Source organism: Corvus kubaryi, unplaced genomic scaffold, assembly GCF_017639235.1.
Source record: "Corvus kubaryi isolate FWS band 111438036 unplaced genomic scaffold, C.kubaryi_AGA036_p1.0 137, whole genome shotgun sequence".
NCBI lineage: Eukaryota > Metazoa > Chordata > Aves > Passeriformes > Corvidae > Corvus > Corvus kubaryi.
In genome coordinates this window covers 30,014,107-30,033,921 of record NW_024580671.1, presented here as the reverse complement: position 1 = coordinate 30,033,921, position 19,815 = coordinate 30,014,107, and the positions used below count along the sequence as shown (strand labels likewise).

The window sequence follows — 19,815 nt, the reverse complement described above, 5'->3', positions numbered from 1 at the left end:
ATACTCCAAGGCAAGCTTTGTCAGTGCTGTCTCACAGACCTGGATTTTGCTAAGTACCTACATCTGGTTGATTGCAAGTACAGCAAATTTTGAAAACAATTAAAGAAAACAAGAACAGTAAGAAATAAAGTACCCTTATTCTGATGACAAAATCTCTTCCATGAGACAGCCCTTAAGACAGGCACTTTGTGGAGAGACCAAAAGGCAGTTTTTCTCTCCTCAAATAAAGGAAAATTAAAACTTAACTTGACAGCAGCATTGTAAAGCTGTGGCTGGTCAGTCTCCCAGTTCCCACACATATACCTGGTCCTCCATTACCTTTCATAAAAATATCAGTGGTAAGGAGGATGTAGCTTCTATGCAGATACAACAAGCTATGCTGTGAAGATAACAAGATATATGTCTAAGGTGAATATTGTTAAAACATGTCATGTGTTCCAATTATATGCAGCAATTTATTTATTTTTATTCACCTCAGCCTCACACAATCTCCAAAGGTAGGTGCATTTAACCAAAGCACTCCAGCAACACAACAAGAGATCTATTTTATGTCTGGAGCTAGTCACTTGGCCTCTCCATGTTTCTCTGTTTCTCCATCTGTGATGCTTCACAGAAAGCTTGAGAGGCTTAATTTATTAAGCAGCCTGCCAAGTGCTTTAGAGAAGTGTGTTACTAAAGCATTAAAACTGTTTGTTGATTCCGAAAGGGTAAATCATTAACCAAACCAAAATGAAACCAACAATATCCTTAAGAGGTGGCTGCACTTTTTAAATGCAGAAGTATCACGTTTACGGTATTTGCCTTTGTAGAAAAAAAAGCCTTCAGACTTTAGGTATTTTATTACATTCGGAGATCGGGACATCTGATTTTCTTCTGACCCCCCTTTCCATCCATTTACTGTTACACTCCCAAAGGAGGTGATAAGCAGAGAGAAACAAACCAGTAATGCCAAATCAAAGTGACACGTGCCCAGCCAGACTCACTGCCCCCAGGCCACAGTGAGTTCCTCTACTAAGGAACCAACAATGTTTAACTGACAGCAGATGTCAACTAAAGGTCACCTGATCAGGGCAGGAAACAGTCTGGATGCTAATAAAGACAAGGGCAAACTGTTCCAAACACCTGCAAGACAATATACTAAATACTGATAGTAAACATATTTAAGCCCTAGACGTCTTTCAAACCAGTATGTCCTGTGGAAGTTTTGTATCTATATAAACTCAAGGTATAGGCTTCTGCTCTTTTTCAGTTGCTGTTTTTACTGCAACATCACTGAAAGAATTCTCAGGAAGCAATTTCTGGCAAGCAAAACAGTTCACCTAAAATATTGACAATGGACAAGGACTGTCTTAAAATACCAGCTATATAAGGTACAGACACATTGACCAACTCCCAAATATTAGTTCCACTTAACAGTATATAATACATGCTTTTTATAGCTAAACTCAGCTAAAAGGGGCAGCTGGAGCAAAATAAGAAACTCAAAAGAGAAACAAATAACAGTATGATTTCTTGTAATTTTTTAAATTATTAAAATATGAATAGCCAAATAAGACAAGCAATCTCAAATGTATCATGGATTAAAACCAGTTTTCATTTACGCAAAAGAGCCCCAGCACACTGTATAAAGGCTGCAACATTAGATCAAAGAACATAAGTGATACCTTGAAAGAGGGTCATTTTGAATCAACAGATACTTAACAAAAATCTTGAAACCCAAGAGCAAACATGATTACAGACAATTTTCTAGATATATGAATATATGTATACACATATGCATACGTTTTTAGGAAATCTGCCTGCAGATTTTCAGCATATAAACATAGCAATGCTCCGGTGCCATCCCTCATCTTAATCCAGCTAACCTTGTTATGTGCTTTATATCTTTTTCAGACTGCAAATGTATATTTGTGCTGCACTTTGCTGCTAGTGTATCCAGCACACAATTTAAAAGATGGCCTGATGCAACTGTCAGGATTGTGTGCTAGCTCTCTGAGTCCTTAAGCTCCTGTATCAGCTCAAAGTATTTCAATCCCACACTTCCATGTCCACACTGCAGAACCTATCCTGTCTGTTGCATCCTGAGGAGTCACTATGGTAAAAATAACATTTTTTCCTCCTGACAGGTCAGTGTGGCTCTCTCTCAGTAGGTGACTGGCAGTAAGAAAGCACAGTTTCAGCTCCATCAGACACACAGAGATAGACATACTTCTCTTCTGGAGCCAGCATTTGACCTATGTGCCATATCAAGAATATAGTGTTTAGAAAGTTAGCAGGCTTCTGCACATTTCAGGACAGGAACTCTTCTGGTATGACTGCTGTCATTTGTCTCTTGCAGAAGCACGCGGTTACATTTTGGCAAGTGGAGTGGGGAAGAGAGGAACGGGTTTTTTGTAATCAATTGGCATAAGATGGAAACACATGGCTCAAGATGCCTTGCCTTTTGGTAGGCAGGACACTGACAAAAAGCCAAGAAAATACCCTGAATGGTTTGGTGCAGTCATGTGCTACATGAGGTTCTGAAGCTCTGCATCTTATTTCTTCTGAAGCAAGCACAACTTTTGTAAGATGATGATCCTAATCCATTTAAACTTTGAGACTGTTGCATGACAATGTAGAGCATGATTTTTTCAACATGTACTTTTGTTCCTGTAGAAAGCAAATGAGATATAAGAACTTTGGTGCTCTTAACCTCCAGCTTGAGTGACAGCCATGAGGAACAGTACCTCACAGGATGGTGAAGCCTTGAGCTTTCTACAGTACCACAGAGTTTCCATACATTTTAGAGATCCTTATCCAACAGCAATAGTGACACAGATCTGCCTAATACACACCCCAGCAAACCACTGCCTTGGCCAGGCACGCTGCACCAGTAGAGTAACTTTATCTGACTATTTCCTCCAATTTTTAATGAATCTTTCCCTCCTGCAGGGTTTCCATCTCCTTCTTGAACTCCTGCTATCATATTAGAAGTTACCCTTTTTAGCGCCTTATGTCAAAGCAAATATCATCTTTTGTTGTCATATTTCCCACAGTCTCAAACACAATTTACCTGAATGCAGGTATGGATTAAATGATGCTGGGAAGGCTAAGTAGACCAATCATCTGATTGATCTTAGCAAGGCTGTTAGTATTCTGCAGAGAATATAGGCCTTACAGCAAATCCTGACCTAATCCAACATTTGTTAGATAGCAGCATATACCTACTGAGGAGACCATGACAAGGACACAGTCCAAACATTCAGTCCAGCTCACTATACAAGCAGCATTAAAGGTGACTCCAAATGTAAACTTCTAAATATTTTGTAATTACTCAGCCAAAACCTGATGGATCAGATGCCTACCAAACTGTGCAACATTGTCACAGGCAACAACAAGGAACTGAGGAAGACTCAGATTTCCTGAGCCTTTAGAATCTCCTCATGGTACTACTACAAGCTAGCACAGGATACGTGTGACCTTGTATACTCCCAACCAGAAAAAGCCCAAGCTCAAAGTTCACATGGCTCTACAACAGAACACACACTAACACATACTTGGAGCAAACCTCATTGTCCAATTCACAATTTGTTTTAGCCCTTCCAACTGCAGCAAAACCACCACCACCAAAGTCTATTCTGCAGTACTGAAATTCTTTAGTTTTTGTTGGATCTGTAAGCCCCAAACCCTAATATGTAATACAAAGAAGTTCAATATTGACTATTTTCTTTTTTATAACACCAATTCATGCTGTCTTCTTTTAGAAGTTTTTGGAGGCAGCAGTACTGGTAAGGGGATGAGGGTGAAGAATTTATTAACTTGAGATGCAGCACATTTGCTCTCCACTTATTTTGTAGACAGTGCTTACAAGAGTTAGAGGACCATTGGTGCTGAGAAAACCTCTAAAAGCAAGTTACGTGATTCTTCTAACCCCACATACACAATATTTCCCATCTAAGTTGAATCTACCTTAAATCAGCACTGATTGGTCTTGCTGTTGGCATAACCAAGAAAAAATGTGACACTTTCAGTCATACTGGTGATGATTTTACAAGAAAGAGGCAAACTAAATGATGCAAGTACTAATATTAGAAATTACAGAGCCTTTTACTCTTTACAAAGATTGACCTGCTATGTCCTCATAAATCCATGGCCAAGAAGGCAGCACCAGGGAAAACATGCTGACAAAGATTGCTTTGCTTTGCAAACAAAGTCGAAGAAGGCATTTGGGTCCAGCTGTCAATTACCTGACCTTACAATGAGAAGGCACAAACGATCTGAATGCTTCTGAAAAGGCTAACAGTTACACTGGTAAATGATTATGTTATCCTTAGAATTAATGACTGGAGGGATATTAGTGGTTTTACCAGTGCTTACCAGAAAAATACAAAGCGAGATTGGAAAGTTTTACTTTCTCTTTTACCTTCTACTAAAGGATGGTCCCTTCTCACTCACCACATCAGAAAGCTTCTTTTTGCTTTTGTCACCTCATCTTTCACATGAGCTTATTCTTTTAACAAAAGAAGCAGCGACTGTGTATGAAATTTTAGGGAGTTAGAACAAAAATCTTCCTTGTGATCTGTACTGACTTTCTATGCTAAAAGAGGCCACAGAATTCCATCATATTATTTTAGCCTTGAACCCAAGATTTCTGGATGGCTAAAGCACTGTGTGCTTCCAGGGAAAGCACCAGGGCCTTATGCAAGGACTTTGTGCAACAGAAAGTCTACTACATTCCTTGATAAGCTGTTCCTATTTAGTTGTATCATTAGAAAACTGCATCTTATTTCTAGTCTGAACTGATCTAGCTTCAGCTTTCAGCCATGAGAATCCCCTTAATCTACCTGAGAAAGAACCATCTAACTGTCAGATACCTTTGCCCTGTCTAAGTACTTATAGACTTATCAGGTAGCCTCTACTGTCTGTTGATAAACTAAATAGATTGAGCTTCTTAAATCTTCCATTCCAAAGCTGATTATCCAGGCCTCAAATTAATGTAGATTTTTTCTGAACTCCTTCCAGTTTTTCCAACACCAGATGTGGACATGAGAACTGGGATACAACATTTCAGTAAAGCTGTATAAAATGCAGCAGTATTCACCTCCCCCTACTCTCCCAGTCATGCACTTTCAGCCTCCTTCAAGAGTGCTTTGCAAAAGGAGCAACACTTAAATTAACCAACCCTCAAAAGCAATTCCTTCATCTCTACTTTTATTGTATCTAGAAGTTCTTTCTAATACAAAATATTCAGAATGGACCATGACCAAGTTTACTTCTGTTTGTTGTAAAGAAAAACATAATGTATTTTTAACCCCAATTGCATAAGCTCCAAGTATGATGAAATACATAAATTCGGTGTCTGTATTTTACAAGAGAAAAACTGCAGAGAGAAAGATTACACTGCAATCATGCAATAGTTACCCAATTTAAAGCTCCCTCTTTAAACCACTATTTCATTCAATAAATGCAACATTCCCAGCCTATTTTGCACTATGGTGTTCTGATGCTTACTTATATATTCACCTCTTGAGGTGCTGGGTGGTCACAGCAGGTTTTATTCTCAGCAAAATCCGGTGGGCACAACGAAAAATTGCTTCAGGCTAAAGCCAGTGTTCATCCAGACAAAAGGCAGAGCTGCAGGCTAGTCATGGAGGATTTGCTAATGTTATAAATCTACCCATGTAGTGAAAATTAATTGCCAGTTACAATCTTCAATTATTACTGTATCATCAGCTAGTTCCCCTTCCTATTCTGGATGAAAAAGAAACCTGGATAAAATCATGAAGTATCCAGGATGACCATTTTCACAACACAACAAAAAGAAAACTGCCAAAAAAATCCAATTAGAGATTATAAAATCATATCCTATCATATCTGGTAAAGTGTACACGGTTCTCACTGGTAGAGCAGGTGCACAAAAGAAGATGACTGTAATGTTTGCACAGAAAAGGAGCAAGCTAGCTAGCTTTTGGACCAGTAACATCAAATCCTCTTTTAAGTAATTTAAAAATTACTGAAAAGCACCATACTAGAATATGTGGTGACTTGCTAAAATATAGTGAAGTACTGCAGGTTTTTGCCATAATAAGAACTGACCTATTGTCATAAGTGTGGTTTGGGTAACTGTTCTTTGGAAGAAAGATAAACCCCAGCAATGTATTTTGAAATATGTCAGTCCTTACTTTAATGAGTAAAATTTGGTGTCAATGGCAGCATCAACTTTTGAAAAACAGTAAACAGAGTGCTAGTCAGTAAAGCCTACCACAACCTGTCATAGGAAAAGGTAATATGCTCTAGTATTTTGCTTTTTCTCTTTCCCCCTGTAAATATATACATTCCATGTACTGTATTCTCTTTGTAATCTAGAAATAAGGCATTGTTCCTTTCCTTTCAATATTGTTATGCAGTAACATACTTCAGTGAGGACTGGATTACACCCCATCAGTACACAGTAGGCTTTCGGTGTTCTTTCAGTTAATTCCAGTGCAGGTACGATTGGTCTTTCAGCAGCAGCAGCCATGTTTGCCCATCCTCTTTCAGTGACAAAGGATTAATTTCTACACACTACAGCTGGTAGGACACCTTGGGCCTCTTTATGAAGAGAGGTGATCTAAAAACATCAGTAGTCAACTTCCTACTTCTCCTGACTTCTTCCCATCCACTCATTCCCTCTGCCTCTCCTCACACTGACTTGAATTGTATGTCATACCCTTCCTCTGGATATATACACACCGTCCTGATTATTACTCAAGGCAGCTTCAATATCATGATTTTGAACACAGGGAAAGTCTCTCTCACAACCTCACAGTATTAAAATGAGCAGGCTTTTAAAAGCACTTGTTCTGTGTATTGTTTTCATGGCACAATATGCTTGCACATGGCATGTCTGAAATCTGCCATGGAAAGCCCACATTCAAGGGGTTCTCTTGAAAAAAAAAATTTAAACTTCAGAGGAATTTGGACACAACAGGCTCATTTTAAGATTGATGTTCTAGAACAAGAGTCAAAACTCTTTAGAATTTTGTATGTCACTTTACCCTCCAATCCTGTAATATACAAACAAATAGGAATAAAAGCACTAATACAGAAGAAAGAGTGTAAAAGAATGACAAATGTTGTTGCATACTCAATGTGTTAGTTTGTCTTCACTTTTTACCTAGTAGCAAAACTAGGGCACTATTAAAGAGAAGAGATGATGCCTAATAAAAAAGGGAATGTTTAAGTATTTGGAGAACAGAGGGCATGTTTAGGGAACAGAGTTAAGAAATATTAAGATTTATCTTTCAATATTTATGTTATTTTTGCAGTTTGGCAATTACAATTGGTTTTGCTTTCCAGCTCCAAGACAGTAAGACAATATTAACAGAACAGGGAGAGTTTATTTTTACAAATTAACTGCTTTCACTAGAAATCTGTTCTGTATGCTACTTTCCTGTGTGCTATACTATCAGCTTTGATGCCTCCTTCCTCCACATCAACTAATTATTCTCTACCTCCTTCAAATTCCTCCTTAAAATAGCTTACTGCACGAAATTTTTCAACATTCATAGACTGATTTTTGTCTTCACAACATACACTACTTATGGTTTTGTCTGAAATGTATTGGAAGCTCTCAGAAATATAGACCATATCTTGCTGTTTTAAAGCTAACACTTACATACATTACATCATTTGAACACATATGTGACACATCTCTTTAGAACTTTTCCAAATACATACTTAATTACAAGGAAGTTAAAAAAACTCAAAACAAATGGAAATCCTACAAGAACTCCCACAGAGGATAAACTCTTACCTTCCAGGAAAGGGATAAAAGTTTACAATACCTTTGATTTGCCAAGGAGCTTGAAAAACAAACAGTCAGAATAGTGACAGGTATCTTGAAAAGCTGGAAAGAATAATAAATGCCACAAAATAAAACTCGTAGCATTCTCTCCCTGAGCAATGCAGTCAAGAATAATTTTTCCTGATGAGCAAGAAACTCAAAAATATGTAAAGCTGCATTACCTCTTTCAAAATTTAAATACCTACAAGGCTTGGTAATGTTCACACCCAGTGTGTTGTGAGTTATGAGAGAAACTGAAGAAAACTTACACCAAGCACAGAATGTTCGAAGACTCTATTAAAAGCACTATACACACAGCTCACCATAATTTCAAGAGCTGAAACATTTTTCCTCCCATTTCTCCTCATGTTTTTCCATTGCCATGCATTCAGTTTCTTAGTATATTTGCCCAAGGTTCTCCAAGTCTTCTAAAAAGCCAAAAATACAGCAAAAGCATGAATACAGATCAGAACCACAAAACTTCATTATAGTGCACAAAAAAACCCCTGAGAGACCCTGAAGAGAAAATCTGAATACTTTTTTGCTTTCCCTTTTTTCTCAGCAGTTCTGCATGGTGACGTGTATAAGCTGCTGGGATGACTGAACATTGATAACATACAGGGACATGCAGAAAGTTGCTTGGGAAAGGCAGGCAAGGTAATGAATAAAGCCTTCCAAGTCAAAGGATCGGCTCAATGCTCTGTGCATGAGGGAACAAATCTCTCCCACAGTATTCTCCTCTTCTTTAAACAGTTGTTTAGATCTACTAAAAAGATGTGAAAACGTGAGATTAACTTCTTAAACACTGAATGACATGAATGACAGCCATTCCATGTAACCCCTCTAAATTATTATGTCCTGCTTTCTCAGAGAAAAAAAAAATGCTGTATCATAAAGCATGTCTGCCTGTAGCGTGTAGACAGGAACAAGCTGCTTTGCCCTGCAAGACAAGCAAAAGCCATACAACCATGGTTACTGCAGCACCGCGCCCAAGCTCTCACGATACACCCTGAGCATACGACATTACCCGGGCCCAGTCCACGACAATGCAATTCCATGGCCTTGTCTCAGCTCTGGAAGCAGGAAGTACAAGTCAGTATCAGTATGTGACAGACCATGTAGACATATTATCTACTTATGATGCACTGCAAGGAACAGAACTACTACTTTCATGTCAATCATGCGATCTTATAGATATGACCAGACACTCTTCCCTCTCCTTGAAGGGCTTTTTTTTTTTGTGATGGTTTTTGCTTCTGCTTGCCAGTACTAGGTCCAACTCCACCAATCCTGAACTCATGCTCGTCTTAAACATCCATTTTCTTCACTGTATTCTGCCTGTCCTAGAATTTGCAGCGGAAAAGAGAACCGGTCTGAAAATGAGGTTATCGTACATTTTCTCTCTCTCTCTCTCTCCTGCTGCTTACTAATCTGTGCCATTCCTCCAGTTGAGCTGAACCCACACCTGCAATTTCAGCCTTTTTTCTTCCTACTTTTGACTCACTCCTCAGACCTTCTCTTTTGTATCTATTTCTTTCTCTGCAATAGAATGCAAATATTTATTCCAAAAGAAAGAGGGAAAACATAATAACCATTTCACATTCTCTCTTCCCACTCTCTTTCTCTCCCTTATAGCTCTCCCTTCTTCCTTGTACAATAGATATAAAACACATCTGTCCCACTCTCCACTTGCCTCACTCACATCAGCCCATACCTCCCATCTCCTTTCTTCTGCTCTGACAGAACAGCAGGACAGGTAGTCTTTTCTGTGTTTGGAAATCTACTTCTGACCTCTTCATTCTCTAACTACACTACTCTTTCTTTCTTTCACCTTTAACATTATTATGCTCTGCTTGATAACAAATTACACTTTCGTCTCTAACTTCAGCCTGAGTTTCCTTCATCTATCCCTTGCACTACAGTGAAACTATTCTCACTAAAATGTCTAAAAACCTTTTACTATTGCAACATCACAAATTAATTATTTCTACCACCCATAACCCTTGTGCATTCTTCATAAAAATTAAATGCCTTTCTCCTTTTGAAACATTCACTCTCTGTTTCTGACTTCCATGGCTGTACCCTCTCCTACCGCCCATCCTTCCTGTACCAATCCCTTCACAGAGCACTGGCAGGCTCCTTATTCCTCCTTTGTCTTTTAGCAGGTCTCCATTGAGCTGTATCTTTTGCTCCTACTCTCATGTCTGAGAATTTTACATTCTGTTCCTGAGAATAGGTCTCAAATACAGTGGATTTATGTCTAAACAAAAAATTGCATTCTATCTTTCTGACACTTCTTGCCACTGAGTAGCTGTTAGCTTCAGCTCGATACAGATAGAACAGAATTTAGATCTCACCACTCCTACCCTCTCTTCTCCACCTCCTCTCTTGATCACCCTGGACAGCATAATCAACTTGTCCATCATTCAGATATAAAATACTATGATAAACTACTATGTCACCTTTGCCAGTAACTTCTCTCTTGATCCATTCATTCAGGTTACATCTATATCTAAATGATTTTTCCTGTCTTGCATCCCTAGGACAAAGTCTGCTCTAAACATCTTCAAAAGCTAAGGATTTGTCTGGGCCTTCACCTCACATTAGTTATATTTTCTTCTTTTTCATGCTGACAAACATTATCCTGCTTGTTCACACTGTTCCAAAAGTTCCTTATTCTATATTGTAATACTGCTTTACTCTCTGCATCCTTCTATGCACAATCCTCCAGTCCAAATTTAAATATTGGGAACAACTCATCTTTGCTTTCCAGGTTCCTCTGTCATGTGTACAGTATACTCTCCACATCCTACTTGCTGTCACACCATTTGCTCATATTTCTAGTTGGCTCATGATGTCAGTATCCATTTACGAAGCTTTCAACAACCAGTCTGTATCTTCATTCAGGCAAATTTCTACACCTGAGTAAGGACACCTTCCAAGCTCTTGCAAAATAACTTCACTGCCCTCCAAATATCACCTTAAAGCTTTCCTTGCTACAGTTCTAAGAAAGCCACTTCAGTTTAGCCTAAAGTCAACTATCTATCACATTGAGCAATTAAGTCCTTTTGTTCGTCAATATTAAAACTCCTGCTTTGTCATACACTAAAAAATTAGTTCTCTGCAGCACAATTTCACAACACACACAAGCACACACCCTTCCTCCCTGTGCTGGTACCCTGCACAGTAGCATCTAGTGTCTGATGGGGCTGCTAGGCATTAGGATCATGCAAATAATAATACTGCCTCCCTAGTCACTGCAGTAAGAGACCAATTACTTATATTCTTCCAGAGCATTATCCTCTATCTCCATTATCAGACCCAAACAAACAAGGTTTTGGTTCTGTCAGTGTTTCTTGTGGTGGCATGGGTCCAACAAACTTTTCAGGTTTAAGTCATCGTATCATCCTGTCTCAATATGACATAACTAAGAGCAGCTTAAAAAACAACGGAATATGCTATCACCTGATAATCTATCTCATCTAGACAATCACAAGTGGCCACCTGAGGACAGGATACCTATCAGAGATTAAAAAATGAACACACATAATGATTTACATTTCTTTAAATCTTAGCTTCCATTCTGACCATTTCAGCTCAAAATGATGACAAGCTCAAACACCTTATTCTGTCACTGGAAAGGTCCAGTCCCATCCTCTTTTGTCTTGCTAGAGAAGAGAATTTTGATCCAGCAAACTTCTCAACAACTACTATTTATATGACATTAGCAGTGTTTAATCCAAATATAATTTCAAATTCCCAGACTCTGCCTGCCCTGTATGTATAGCCCCCTGCAGGAGGAAAAGGAAGAGAAAGAATGATTGGACAGAAAACATAAAACACTGTATAAGAGAAAAAAATATAAACAAAATAAAGAACATAGAGAAGATAGAAGATCACACAGAACCAAACCGCATGAACTCTTGCCCTTTGCCAGTCATTCTTATGTCTTGATGCTACTTCATCAGTCACCCTTCTGTCTCTTCTGCTGAACACCTGCTCCCAGGGAACGGAAAGGGAAGCCAGCCTTACCCCTGTGTACCACGCACAGCTCTGTCACAATACAACAGCTTCCGTTTCACAGATGATTCAGGAGGGGCCCACGGACTAAGTGAAACTGCACTAGACAGATACCGGAACTGTGTAGAACCTAGAACTTCTGTTGCCAAGTTCGTTGCTACTTCTGGCTGATGCTCTTTCTGATCTCGGAAAACTCCCCTTCTCTTTTGCCAAACAGCACACACTTCGTAAATACATGAATGCAGAAACCAAAAAGCTGGAAGACCAAATAATTGTAAATTCTAATTACTGCCAAGAAAACAGACAGATAGGAATATGTGTTGGGCTTAAGCATTGTATTATTAACAGAGCTTAGTAAAATATGAAAGGAAATTGCTGAATAATAAGCAAAACATTTCAGAAATAAGGAAGACATTTCTATGAGTACAAGACCAAGAGAAATCAGAAAGCTCACTTCTCCAGCAACATCAGTGGCTTTCAGGCATAACTTTTAATAAGCCATACAAAAAGTTATGACAAAACTAGTCCTTTAAAATCAACCGTAGAAAGGGACACAGAAAAGAAAAAGAGAAATTATGCATGCAATAGTTGGTTTTCCTCTGTTCCGTATCAGTTGCAAGTAACTGTGCTGCATTCGTTCTTCAATTTGAGTCAGCTTAGTCAGCTGCATAGCACTGTGATAAAAAACTGGGCCATTTTTACTCTCACAGCATCTACCCTTCTCATCCAGCAAAAGAACCATCAAAGATTTCTTGCTATAGACTTGCTAACAGACCTCTGTCAAACACCCTTACTGTTTGCAGTTACTGACAGCACTTACCAAGGGGTTTTTTTGCATATTAATTACCTAAAGACACCAGTTTCACCTGGCATCCTGCACCATTAACTCCTGAACCAGCTTTTTCAAAGACAAGCTGAAGAACTTCTGCATTGAGTTGAACTTGGAAGACAGAAGGATCCAGTAACTTAATCTATGCCCATATAAAGCAAAAATTTTTCTTGCTAGTTACTCCAAAATCACTCTTAATAATAAATAATCATGGCATTCATGTAAACTTATATTGGAGTTAACTCTTTAAGAAACACTCATAGGACCAATACTATTTTTACTGAAGGTGATCTTAGTAATGCATGCAGTGACTACCAGAAACTTTCACTTTGACTATCAGAAACTTATGCTTTCTGCCTACAGGACTCCTGTGATTCACAGCTTAAATAAAATGTAATTTGAAATGTTTTCTATAGGATTTTCCAGTGCTTTAATTTCATTCATACACATCAGCCTTGCTTAAATGGCTAGTATTTTTTTGCCCCAAAGGTAAAGCAAAACCTGATAATGTCCTAATTTTTAATTAACTAGAAAAAAAGGCCTATTTCAAAGAAATTACTCCATTTCACAGTGGAAATGGTTCAGCTCTTGTGTAGTCTTTTTTTTATACACTGAAATCTATATTCCATCAATAAACTATTAACTACATACAGAGGCAGATCAAGAAGAAAACACACACGTTTTTATACAGCAATCAAAATTAGGTAGACAAAGTCTTTTACCTTCTGTAGTGACAGCAGGGCTTGGGGTACCCTCTAGTAAACACATAAATTTCCCTCTTCCTCAAGTCTGGTTATAAATTACAACACGTAGAAGGAATGTCAGAGACAGATCCTTAGAGACACTGCTGGCAGTTGACAGGGAATCACACATGGCTTCCCCACACACAATCAAAAAAGGTACCTTAAACTACAGGAGATCTAACCTCTTCAGAACAACTGTTGCACAAATACTGAACTTCATCAAGATATGTGGCACCTAACAAAACCAGATTTTTTAATGAAGTCATTTACAGCAGAACAGTTTTAGATACACGTTCAAAACCATCAAAATCTTGACTTAAAACACAGAATGTCTGATCAGAGAGCCTTACTCCACTCCTTTTATCCAGTGTGTGGGATGAAGAACTAAAGGACAGGTTTCAGAAAATAACTCTGTAACTATGAAGATAAACTACAATCCTGACTAAGTTTTCTGGGCGCTATCATACAAAATGTTTCATTCTTCCTTTGTCATCATTCCTTGAAACACATTAAATGAGGTGACAGCCATAACCAGGAGACATGCCACCCCCCTGCAGAAGCTGTCCATATGAAAAAAAAAAATCAGAGCCAGATATCATATACAGAACTGAGAAGTCACTTACACACCAGAATGCACACCAGAATTCAATCCCACTGTCATTTCTTATCCTAAACAAAGACCCCATGGGGACCTCTGCTTACTGTTCTTATTCCCAGCATAAAGATAAGAATGGTAAGAAAAAGTTTCTCTTGAAAACAGCCACATTCTGCCCTGCCAATCCTCAGTTCTTTCACTCATCGAGCACCACAGAATATTACATCTCTTTAAGAATCAATATCTCTGGAAGACTGTATTGGCTTACAGAGAAGAGACAGAAAATTAGACAACATTCAACCCTCTCTTTTGCCCACTGCAAAACCAAGACCAAAACCAACCCCAAATCCCCAACTATGGTGGTCTAAATTCAATAACCTCACTTCTTTCTTTCGGAGTATGTGTTTAAAACCTTGTTATAATTGTCTTTCCCTCGCAGCCCTTTCTAACATTCCCTACTACCACAAAAAGGTGGAAGAGGAAGGAGGTAAGAAAAACAAGAACGTTTTTATTCTTTTTTGTTTAGTATGTTTTTAAAGGAGACAAATAGCACCATGGGCAAACCACTAGTAAACAACAACAACAAAAAAAAATGAAATAAAAGTCAACTCCAACCTCTATGCTTACATTAACCATCTGGTTTTGTCTTCTCTTCTTTCACAATCTCCCCATAAATAATTTTAGTTCTCTTCCTCTTGCTTTTCATAAAATAGAACGCTGTATGTCACATCCTTTTTACCCCCATAGAAGTGTTTCCTACCACCACCTAACCTCCTTAACTTCTTATTTTTCCAAGAAGAATAATAAAATCATCAAGATATTTTTCTGAAGAATTAAAAATACACTGAGAGCAAAACTAATCAGTCTCCCTTTAATTTTGTTCTTACGTTGCCAAAGGACTTATCAAAAAACTTTCCATCAGCTATTTGCGTGGGAAGTCAAAATAGGGAAAAAATACATTGTAAACAATTATCCAATAGAATTAAAACTCCAGTTTGCATGTGTAATCATAAAGTAAAATGGTCAAGTTTGAGGCGGAACAATAAAGATAAAAAAATCTCTGCTTTTAACACAAAATCAGAAAAACAATTAGAATTTTTTACATAACATTCTTAACATCAAACAATAACGAATCAGTATGGTTAGTGAAAAGATTCTCTATGACAAAACACATACATCATCAGATTGAAACTTCAGTAATACAAACCCACTGAACTGGGAAACTGAAGTTGACTATGACACCAAGTACCCAGACACAGACCTAAATCCCACAGGTCATATTTAACTTTGCTGTAATTCACGAAGATACACAGGATATCTTTTAGTCCTTTACAGCCTGTGTCTACCTACAAACACTCACAACACTCAATACTTGCAAATTACTAAAACAATTATTAATACAAGTTCTGTATGCAAAACCAAAAAAATCCCATTCTTCCATTACTTTCTCAAACATTGTATAAAGTAGAACACGTGCCTCCAAAATTAATCTATAATCATTTACAGGTTATGGCTGATAATAACTGAACACTGTACCTGCCTCAGGCACACAGTTACTGTGATGTTTTACAGAACACAATTTCTCAAAGACTTCTTTTACTATGCCTGCTATCTGCAAGAAAATCTTCAATTCTTCAAATATGCCATTCAACCTTTTAAAATTCAACATAAATTCTAAATGCTGCTCTAATTCTGATAACCCCTCTTTTAGCTAAGCCAGTTGCTTGGTAGTGATTTGTCAGATAAGTTACACAATACTGTTTCTGTTTCCTGATTAGATAAGCAGATAAGTTTCTTTTTTCTGGCACAAACATTTATGTATAAAATTTCTCATTTTCTGTGAACACTTGGAACCTTGTAATCCCCTCTCTACAAACCCACATACCAGTAAAAGTCAACCATGGACAGACTGCACTTGCTATAGGAAAACTTACTCTAAGTATCAGCATGCAAAAAGCAATTCTGTCTAGAAAACTGAACAAACATTCAGGAAATTTCTCTCCCTCTATGCTGCCTACATATACACTGCAGAATAAAGGAAAGCAGTGAGCACTACTTCTGTGTCTTTATTTTTACCCTTAAGATGGGGCACAGGGGGCACATGGCCTCGGTGCATCTTTTGCGTTACAGAAATGAACAGTGCAGTCAGACTGTGACCCCTCTGCCCAGGGATGCAAATATCAACCCCTTGGGCAGGCAGGGATTAGGCAGGGAGTGTTCCTACCCCCCATCTCCAGGAAATGCTGCCTCCCACATCCCCTTCTAGGCCAAAGTGAGGAGGAAGAGCAGCTCACTGCTCTAAACATGCATGGTACACAACCAGAAAGGAGGCAGCAAAGCAGGGATCAAGCTAACTTGATGCACTTTTTGCCACCTAACACCATTGTTTTTCTACAAAACCAAAGTGAAACACCTTGTCATGGTCTGGAGACCAACGTCTTCACATTTCTTAGCTCCCACCATGCTCTGCACACAGTTTCACTCCTCTAAAAAGCCTTCTTGCTTAACTGCTTACAAAGGAATGGCCATATAAACCTGTCATATCAACTAAAGATGATGAAATGCAGACAAATATGTCAAGAAGTAAGTGCAGAGAGATCAGGTTTTACACTATCTTTATCAAACAGGTAAGTAATTTTTGATACTTAAAATCCTGACCGTCTGTTGCCCCCAGTTACTTGATACAAATAAGTTACAAGTAACATTTGATTTTTCTAAGACACCACTTGCAATCTCCTGGCACCACAGATGCCATAAAAAAGGTGTGCTCAAGTTGGTAAGATTGTAAAAAAAAGGAGTTGTGTTTTGTATTCAGACCTATCATAACCACAACCCTTACCTATGAACAAAGCAGGTAAAAAAATTCAACATGTCACACAACATGTGAGCAAGGTCAGAGTAAAAGTACAAGCATTTCTGCAAATACATGAGAAATGTTTCCTGCAGACCAATCTAACTCTTCATATTTTTCCCCACCTTTATTAATAAAGATCGTGAGATCCAAGGAAGATTTACAGTGGGTGTTTAGACACACAGATGGGTGTGATGAAAACACCTGTCTTAACAGACTGCCTAAGTGAATATAGTAGAAATACTTCAACACATACTAATTTATTCAAACTTCATGGAAGTTCTTTCTAAGTGATCTAATACAAGTTACTACTTGGAAGCAATAACATCCCTAAAGGCTTTTTATTTTCTAAATATAACAGTCAATTTTGGGTTTTTTTTACACAGTATTATGACATAAGTACTATAAAAGCCAGTAAGTGCTTCACACCTGTCACGATCATAATGTCAGCAACGACATTACACTTTGTTCGGAAGTAATTTTTCTGGATAGTGAGTTTAAATAGAGCTCCTTTGATGGAGTCTCTGACCCCCCAAAAAACCAAACGAGATTAGAACTGATAATTTAAACTGAATCGTTCTAGGAAAAAATTTGCATATTATGTATGACTAAGGAGTAGAGACATGCTTCAATCTTTATGTCTCAAGCTTATAATAAGAATTTGTGTTCAAGGACTTCTGTGCATAAAACATTTTATCTCAACAAATTAAGCTCTTTATGAAGGCACAGCTGAAGTAGCAAAATTTTTGTTCAATTATTTTTGAATCAACATTACTGACAGATGTACAGAGCCTTGAACCTTTTACCTATAAATAAACTACATGAAAATCCCAGTTCTGCTGCTAACTTATCTTTGGGCTGACAAAATAGAGAGGTTCAGGCACATAAGAATCAAGATAGGAACACAATCGAGCTTGGCATCTCTGTAAAGGTCTTTCAAAAAGGAAGTTTTATGGCATTTTAAATAACTTTAATGTGTACTCCATGCAATTTTATAGTTTATCATACAAATCTACATTACTGATTAATTAATTCTTTCATCAAGAGCTTGTTTAGAAAACATAAGATTCCTCTGAGCTGCCAAGATGCTCAAAATCGAACGCACGTGCAATGACAACTATAATATAATGAGAAACTTAACATCATTTCAGAAGATACATTATGACATTACAGGTAATTGCAGGATTTCTCTCAGCACAAGTAAGTCACACCAAAGTTTCACTATGATAGGATCGTTCATCACGAACTGACTTCCCAAGAAGCATCTCTCAAGACAGAGAGGTTGTGTACATAAAGTGCTTTCCTAACGAAACAGAAACAAACACAAAGCTACTTGAAAAAACGTCCTGAACCATTTCACTAGTTGCATTAGGTGTTACCTCAGCATGATGTTAATGACACACATCACAAACAAAATGTGTAAATTTGATTTGCCTACGCTCACCACTAAAGTTTCTCCTCTTGCAGGTGACAGAACTGTGTCAGGCCTGGCGTATTAGCAAATGCCACTAACCTGGAATTTGCCTGTTCACACTGATGGTACTAGAAGAACTTATGACCCAAACGACTCATTTTATTTGTTTTTGCATAATATGCATGGGTTAGTGTAACCTAAGATAATATTTGATGCTAGCTGCTCAGTTGACTATAGGTCACACTCAGCAGTGAGAACGAAGAATAAAATGCGATTTGAGCTAAAGTGAAGACTGTAACGAACCCTTTCTCACTGCAAGTGAAAATGTTTCCACTAAGTTGCTAATAATAATATAATGTTTAAGGTTGATATGCTTACTTCACACTGGAGCAACTGGAACGTTGCACCAAGGGACAGGGTCCACAAAAAAATCCAATATGGCCACTGATGTGTAGTTGTCTTTTGACTCAGAACTGTCTTATCTTCTACCATGTCTGTCAGTTGCATGTATACACCTGCTATACCCATACTTCAAAAGAAGTTGACACAGTGACAGTCATTTGCGTGTATCCAGCCCTGAAACGTTCTTCAAGGCAGAGAGATCCATATGCTCTCAGACCACCCTGTCAAGGCCAAACCACAGTCATCCACAACCACTAAGAGACAGACAGGTAGAGAGGTGTGCCAGCACTATCCACTTACCTTCTTTATTAAGCCTCATAACCTCCCTGCTTTTTCCACCCTCCTTTCCAGTCTCTTCCAGATCTACACCTGCAGAAGAGAAGCAGAGTCAGGAAGCGCCGAGGGCCCTGAGGTGTGCATTTATTGTTTGGAGAGGGGAGGAGGAGAGGTGAGGAGGTGAGCAGTGTTTCTATTTGCAACAGCAAAAGCACAATGGTCGGAGCATCTGCCAGGGACCGGAACCGCCGGGCCCCCCGCGGCAGCACCCTCGCCCCCCCCTCCCCGCCCGCGGCATCCTCCGGCCCCTCCGCGCATCCTCCCCCTCGCCCCCTTCCCCCACCGCGGCGCCGGCCCAGCGCCGCGGGGCAGCGGCACGGCAGGCGCGGCGCGGCGTGCGCCTCCCGCACACATGGCACTGGGGCTCGGCCGAGCGTCAGCTGAGCGCCCGGGGGGGCGGCACCTCCCGGCCCCGGCGGGAGGAGGGAGGGGAGGGGAGGGGGGGCGGCCCGGCCGGACCCCGGCCCCGCTCCGGGGGGAGCGGCGCGCGGAGCCGGACCGCGGCCGGTCCCTGCCCTTACTGTGCGGGGGGGCGGCGCCGTGCGTGTGCGGGGGGGGCGGCCTCCCGCACCCAGGCGGCCCAGGGCTGGCCCAGGAACGCCTCGGGACTGGGCACGGGCCGCTCCAGGGCCGCCATGGCGCCGCGCCTGCTCCTGCCTCCTTGTTGCTTTTCCCGTTTCCTTCGGCGGCGGCGGCGGCGAGCGAGCGAGCGAGACACGGGATTCGAGAACGCCGCACGTCATCCTCGGGACGTTCCGCCGCCCACACGGGGGTAGTGTCAGCCCCTGCTCCCTATCAGATCGGGCTCCCCGCCGCACAGC

The 19,815-nt window shown here is 39.6% G+C and overlaps 1 protein-coding gene across 6 annotated transcripts in view; it reads right to left on the bottom strand.

Moving 5' to 3' along the window:
* The window catches only part of ATXN7L1 (ataxin 7 like 1), a 120,592-nt gene extending 100,995 nt beyond the window's left edge, over positions 1–19,597 (bottom strand). For 4 of the 6 annotated variants that reach the window (XM_042018365.1, XM_042018368.1, XM_042018366.1 and 1 more), the window contains exons 1-2: positions 19,516–19,597; positions 18,959–19,027 (exon numbers count right to left, since the gene is read on the bottom strand). In XM_042018365.1, coding sequence (XP_041874299.1) covers positions 18,959–18,977 — 19 coding nt within the window. In that variant the 5' untranslated portion in view covers positions 18,978–19,027; positions 19,516–19,597. The remainder of the gene's footprint in view (positions 1–18,958; positions 19,028–19,515) is intronic. The other 2 variants (XM_042018363.1, XM_042018364.1) reach the window with 2 other exon arrangements.
* Positions 19,598–19,815: the final 218 nt, after the last annotated feature.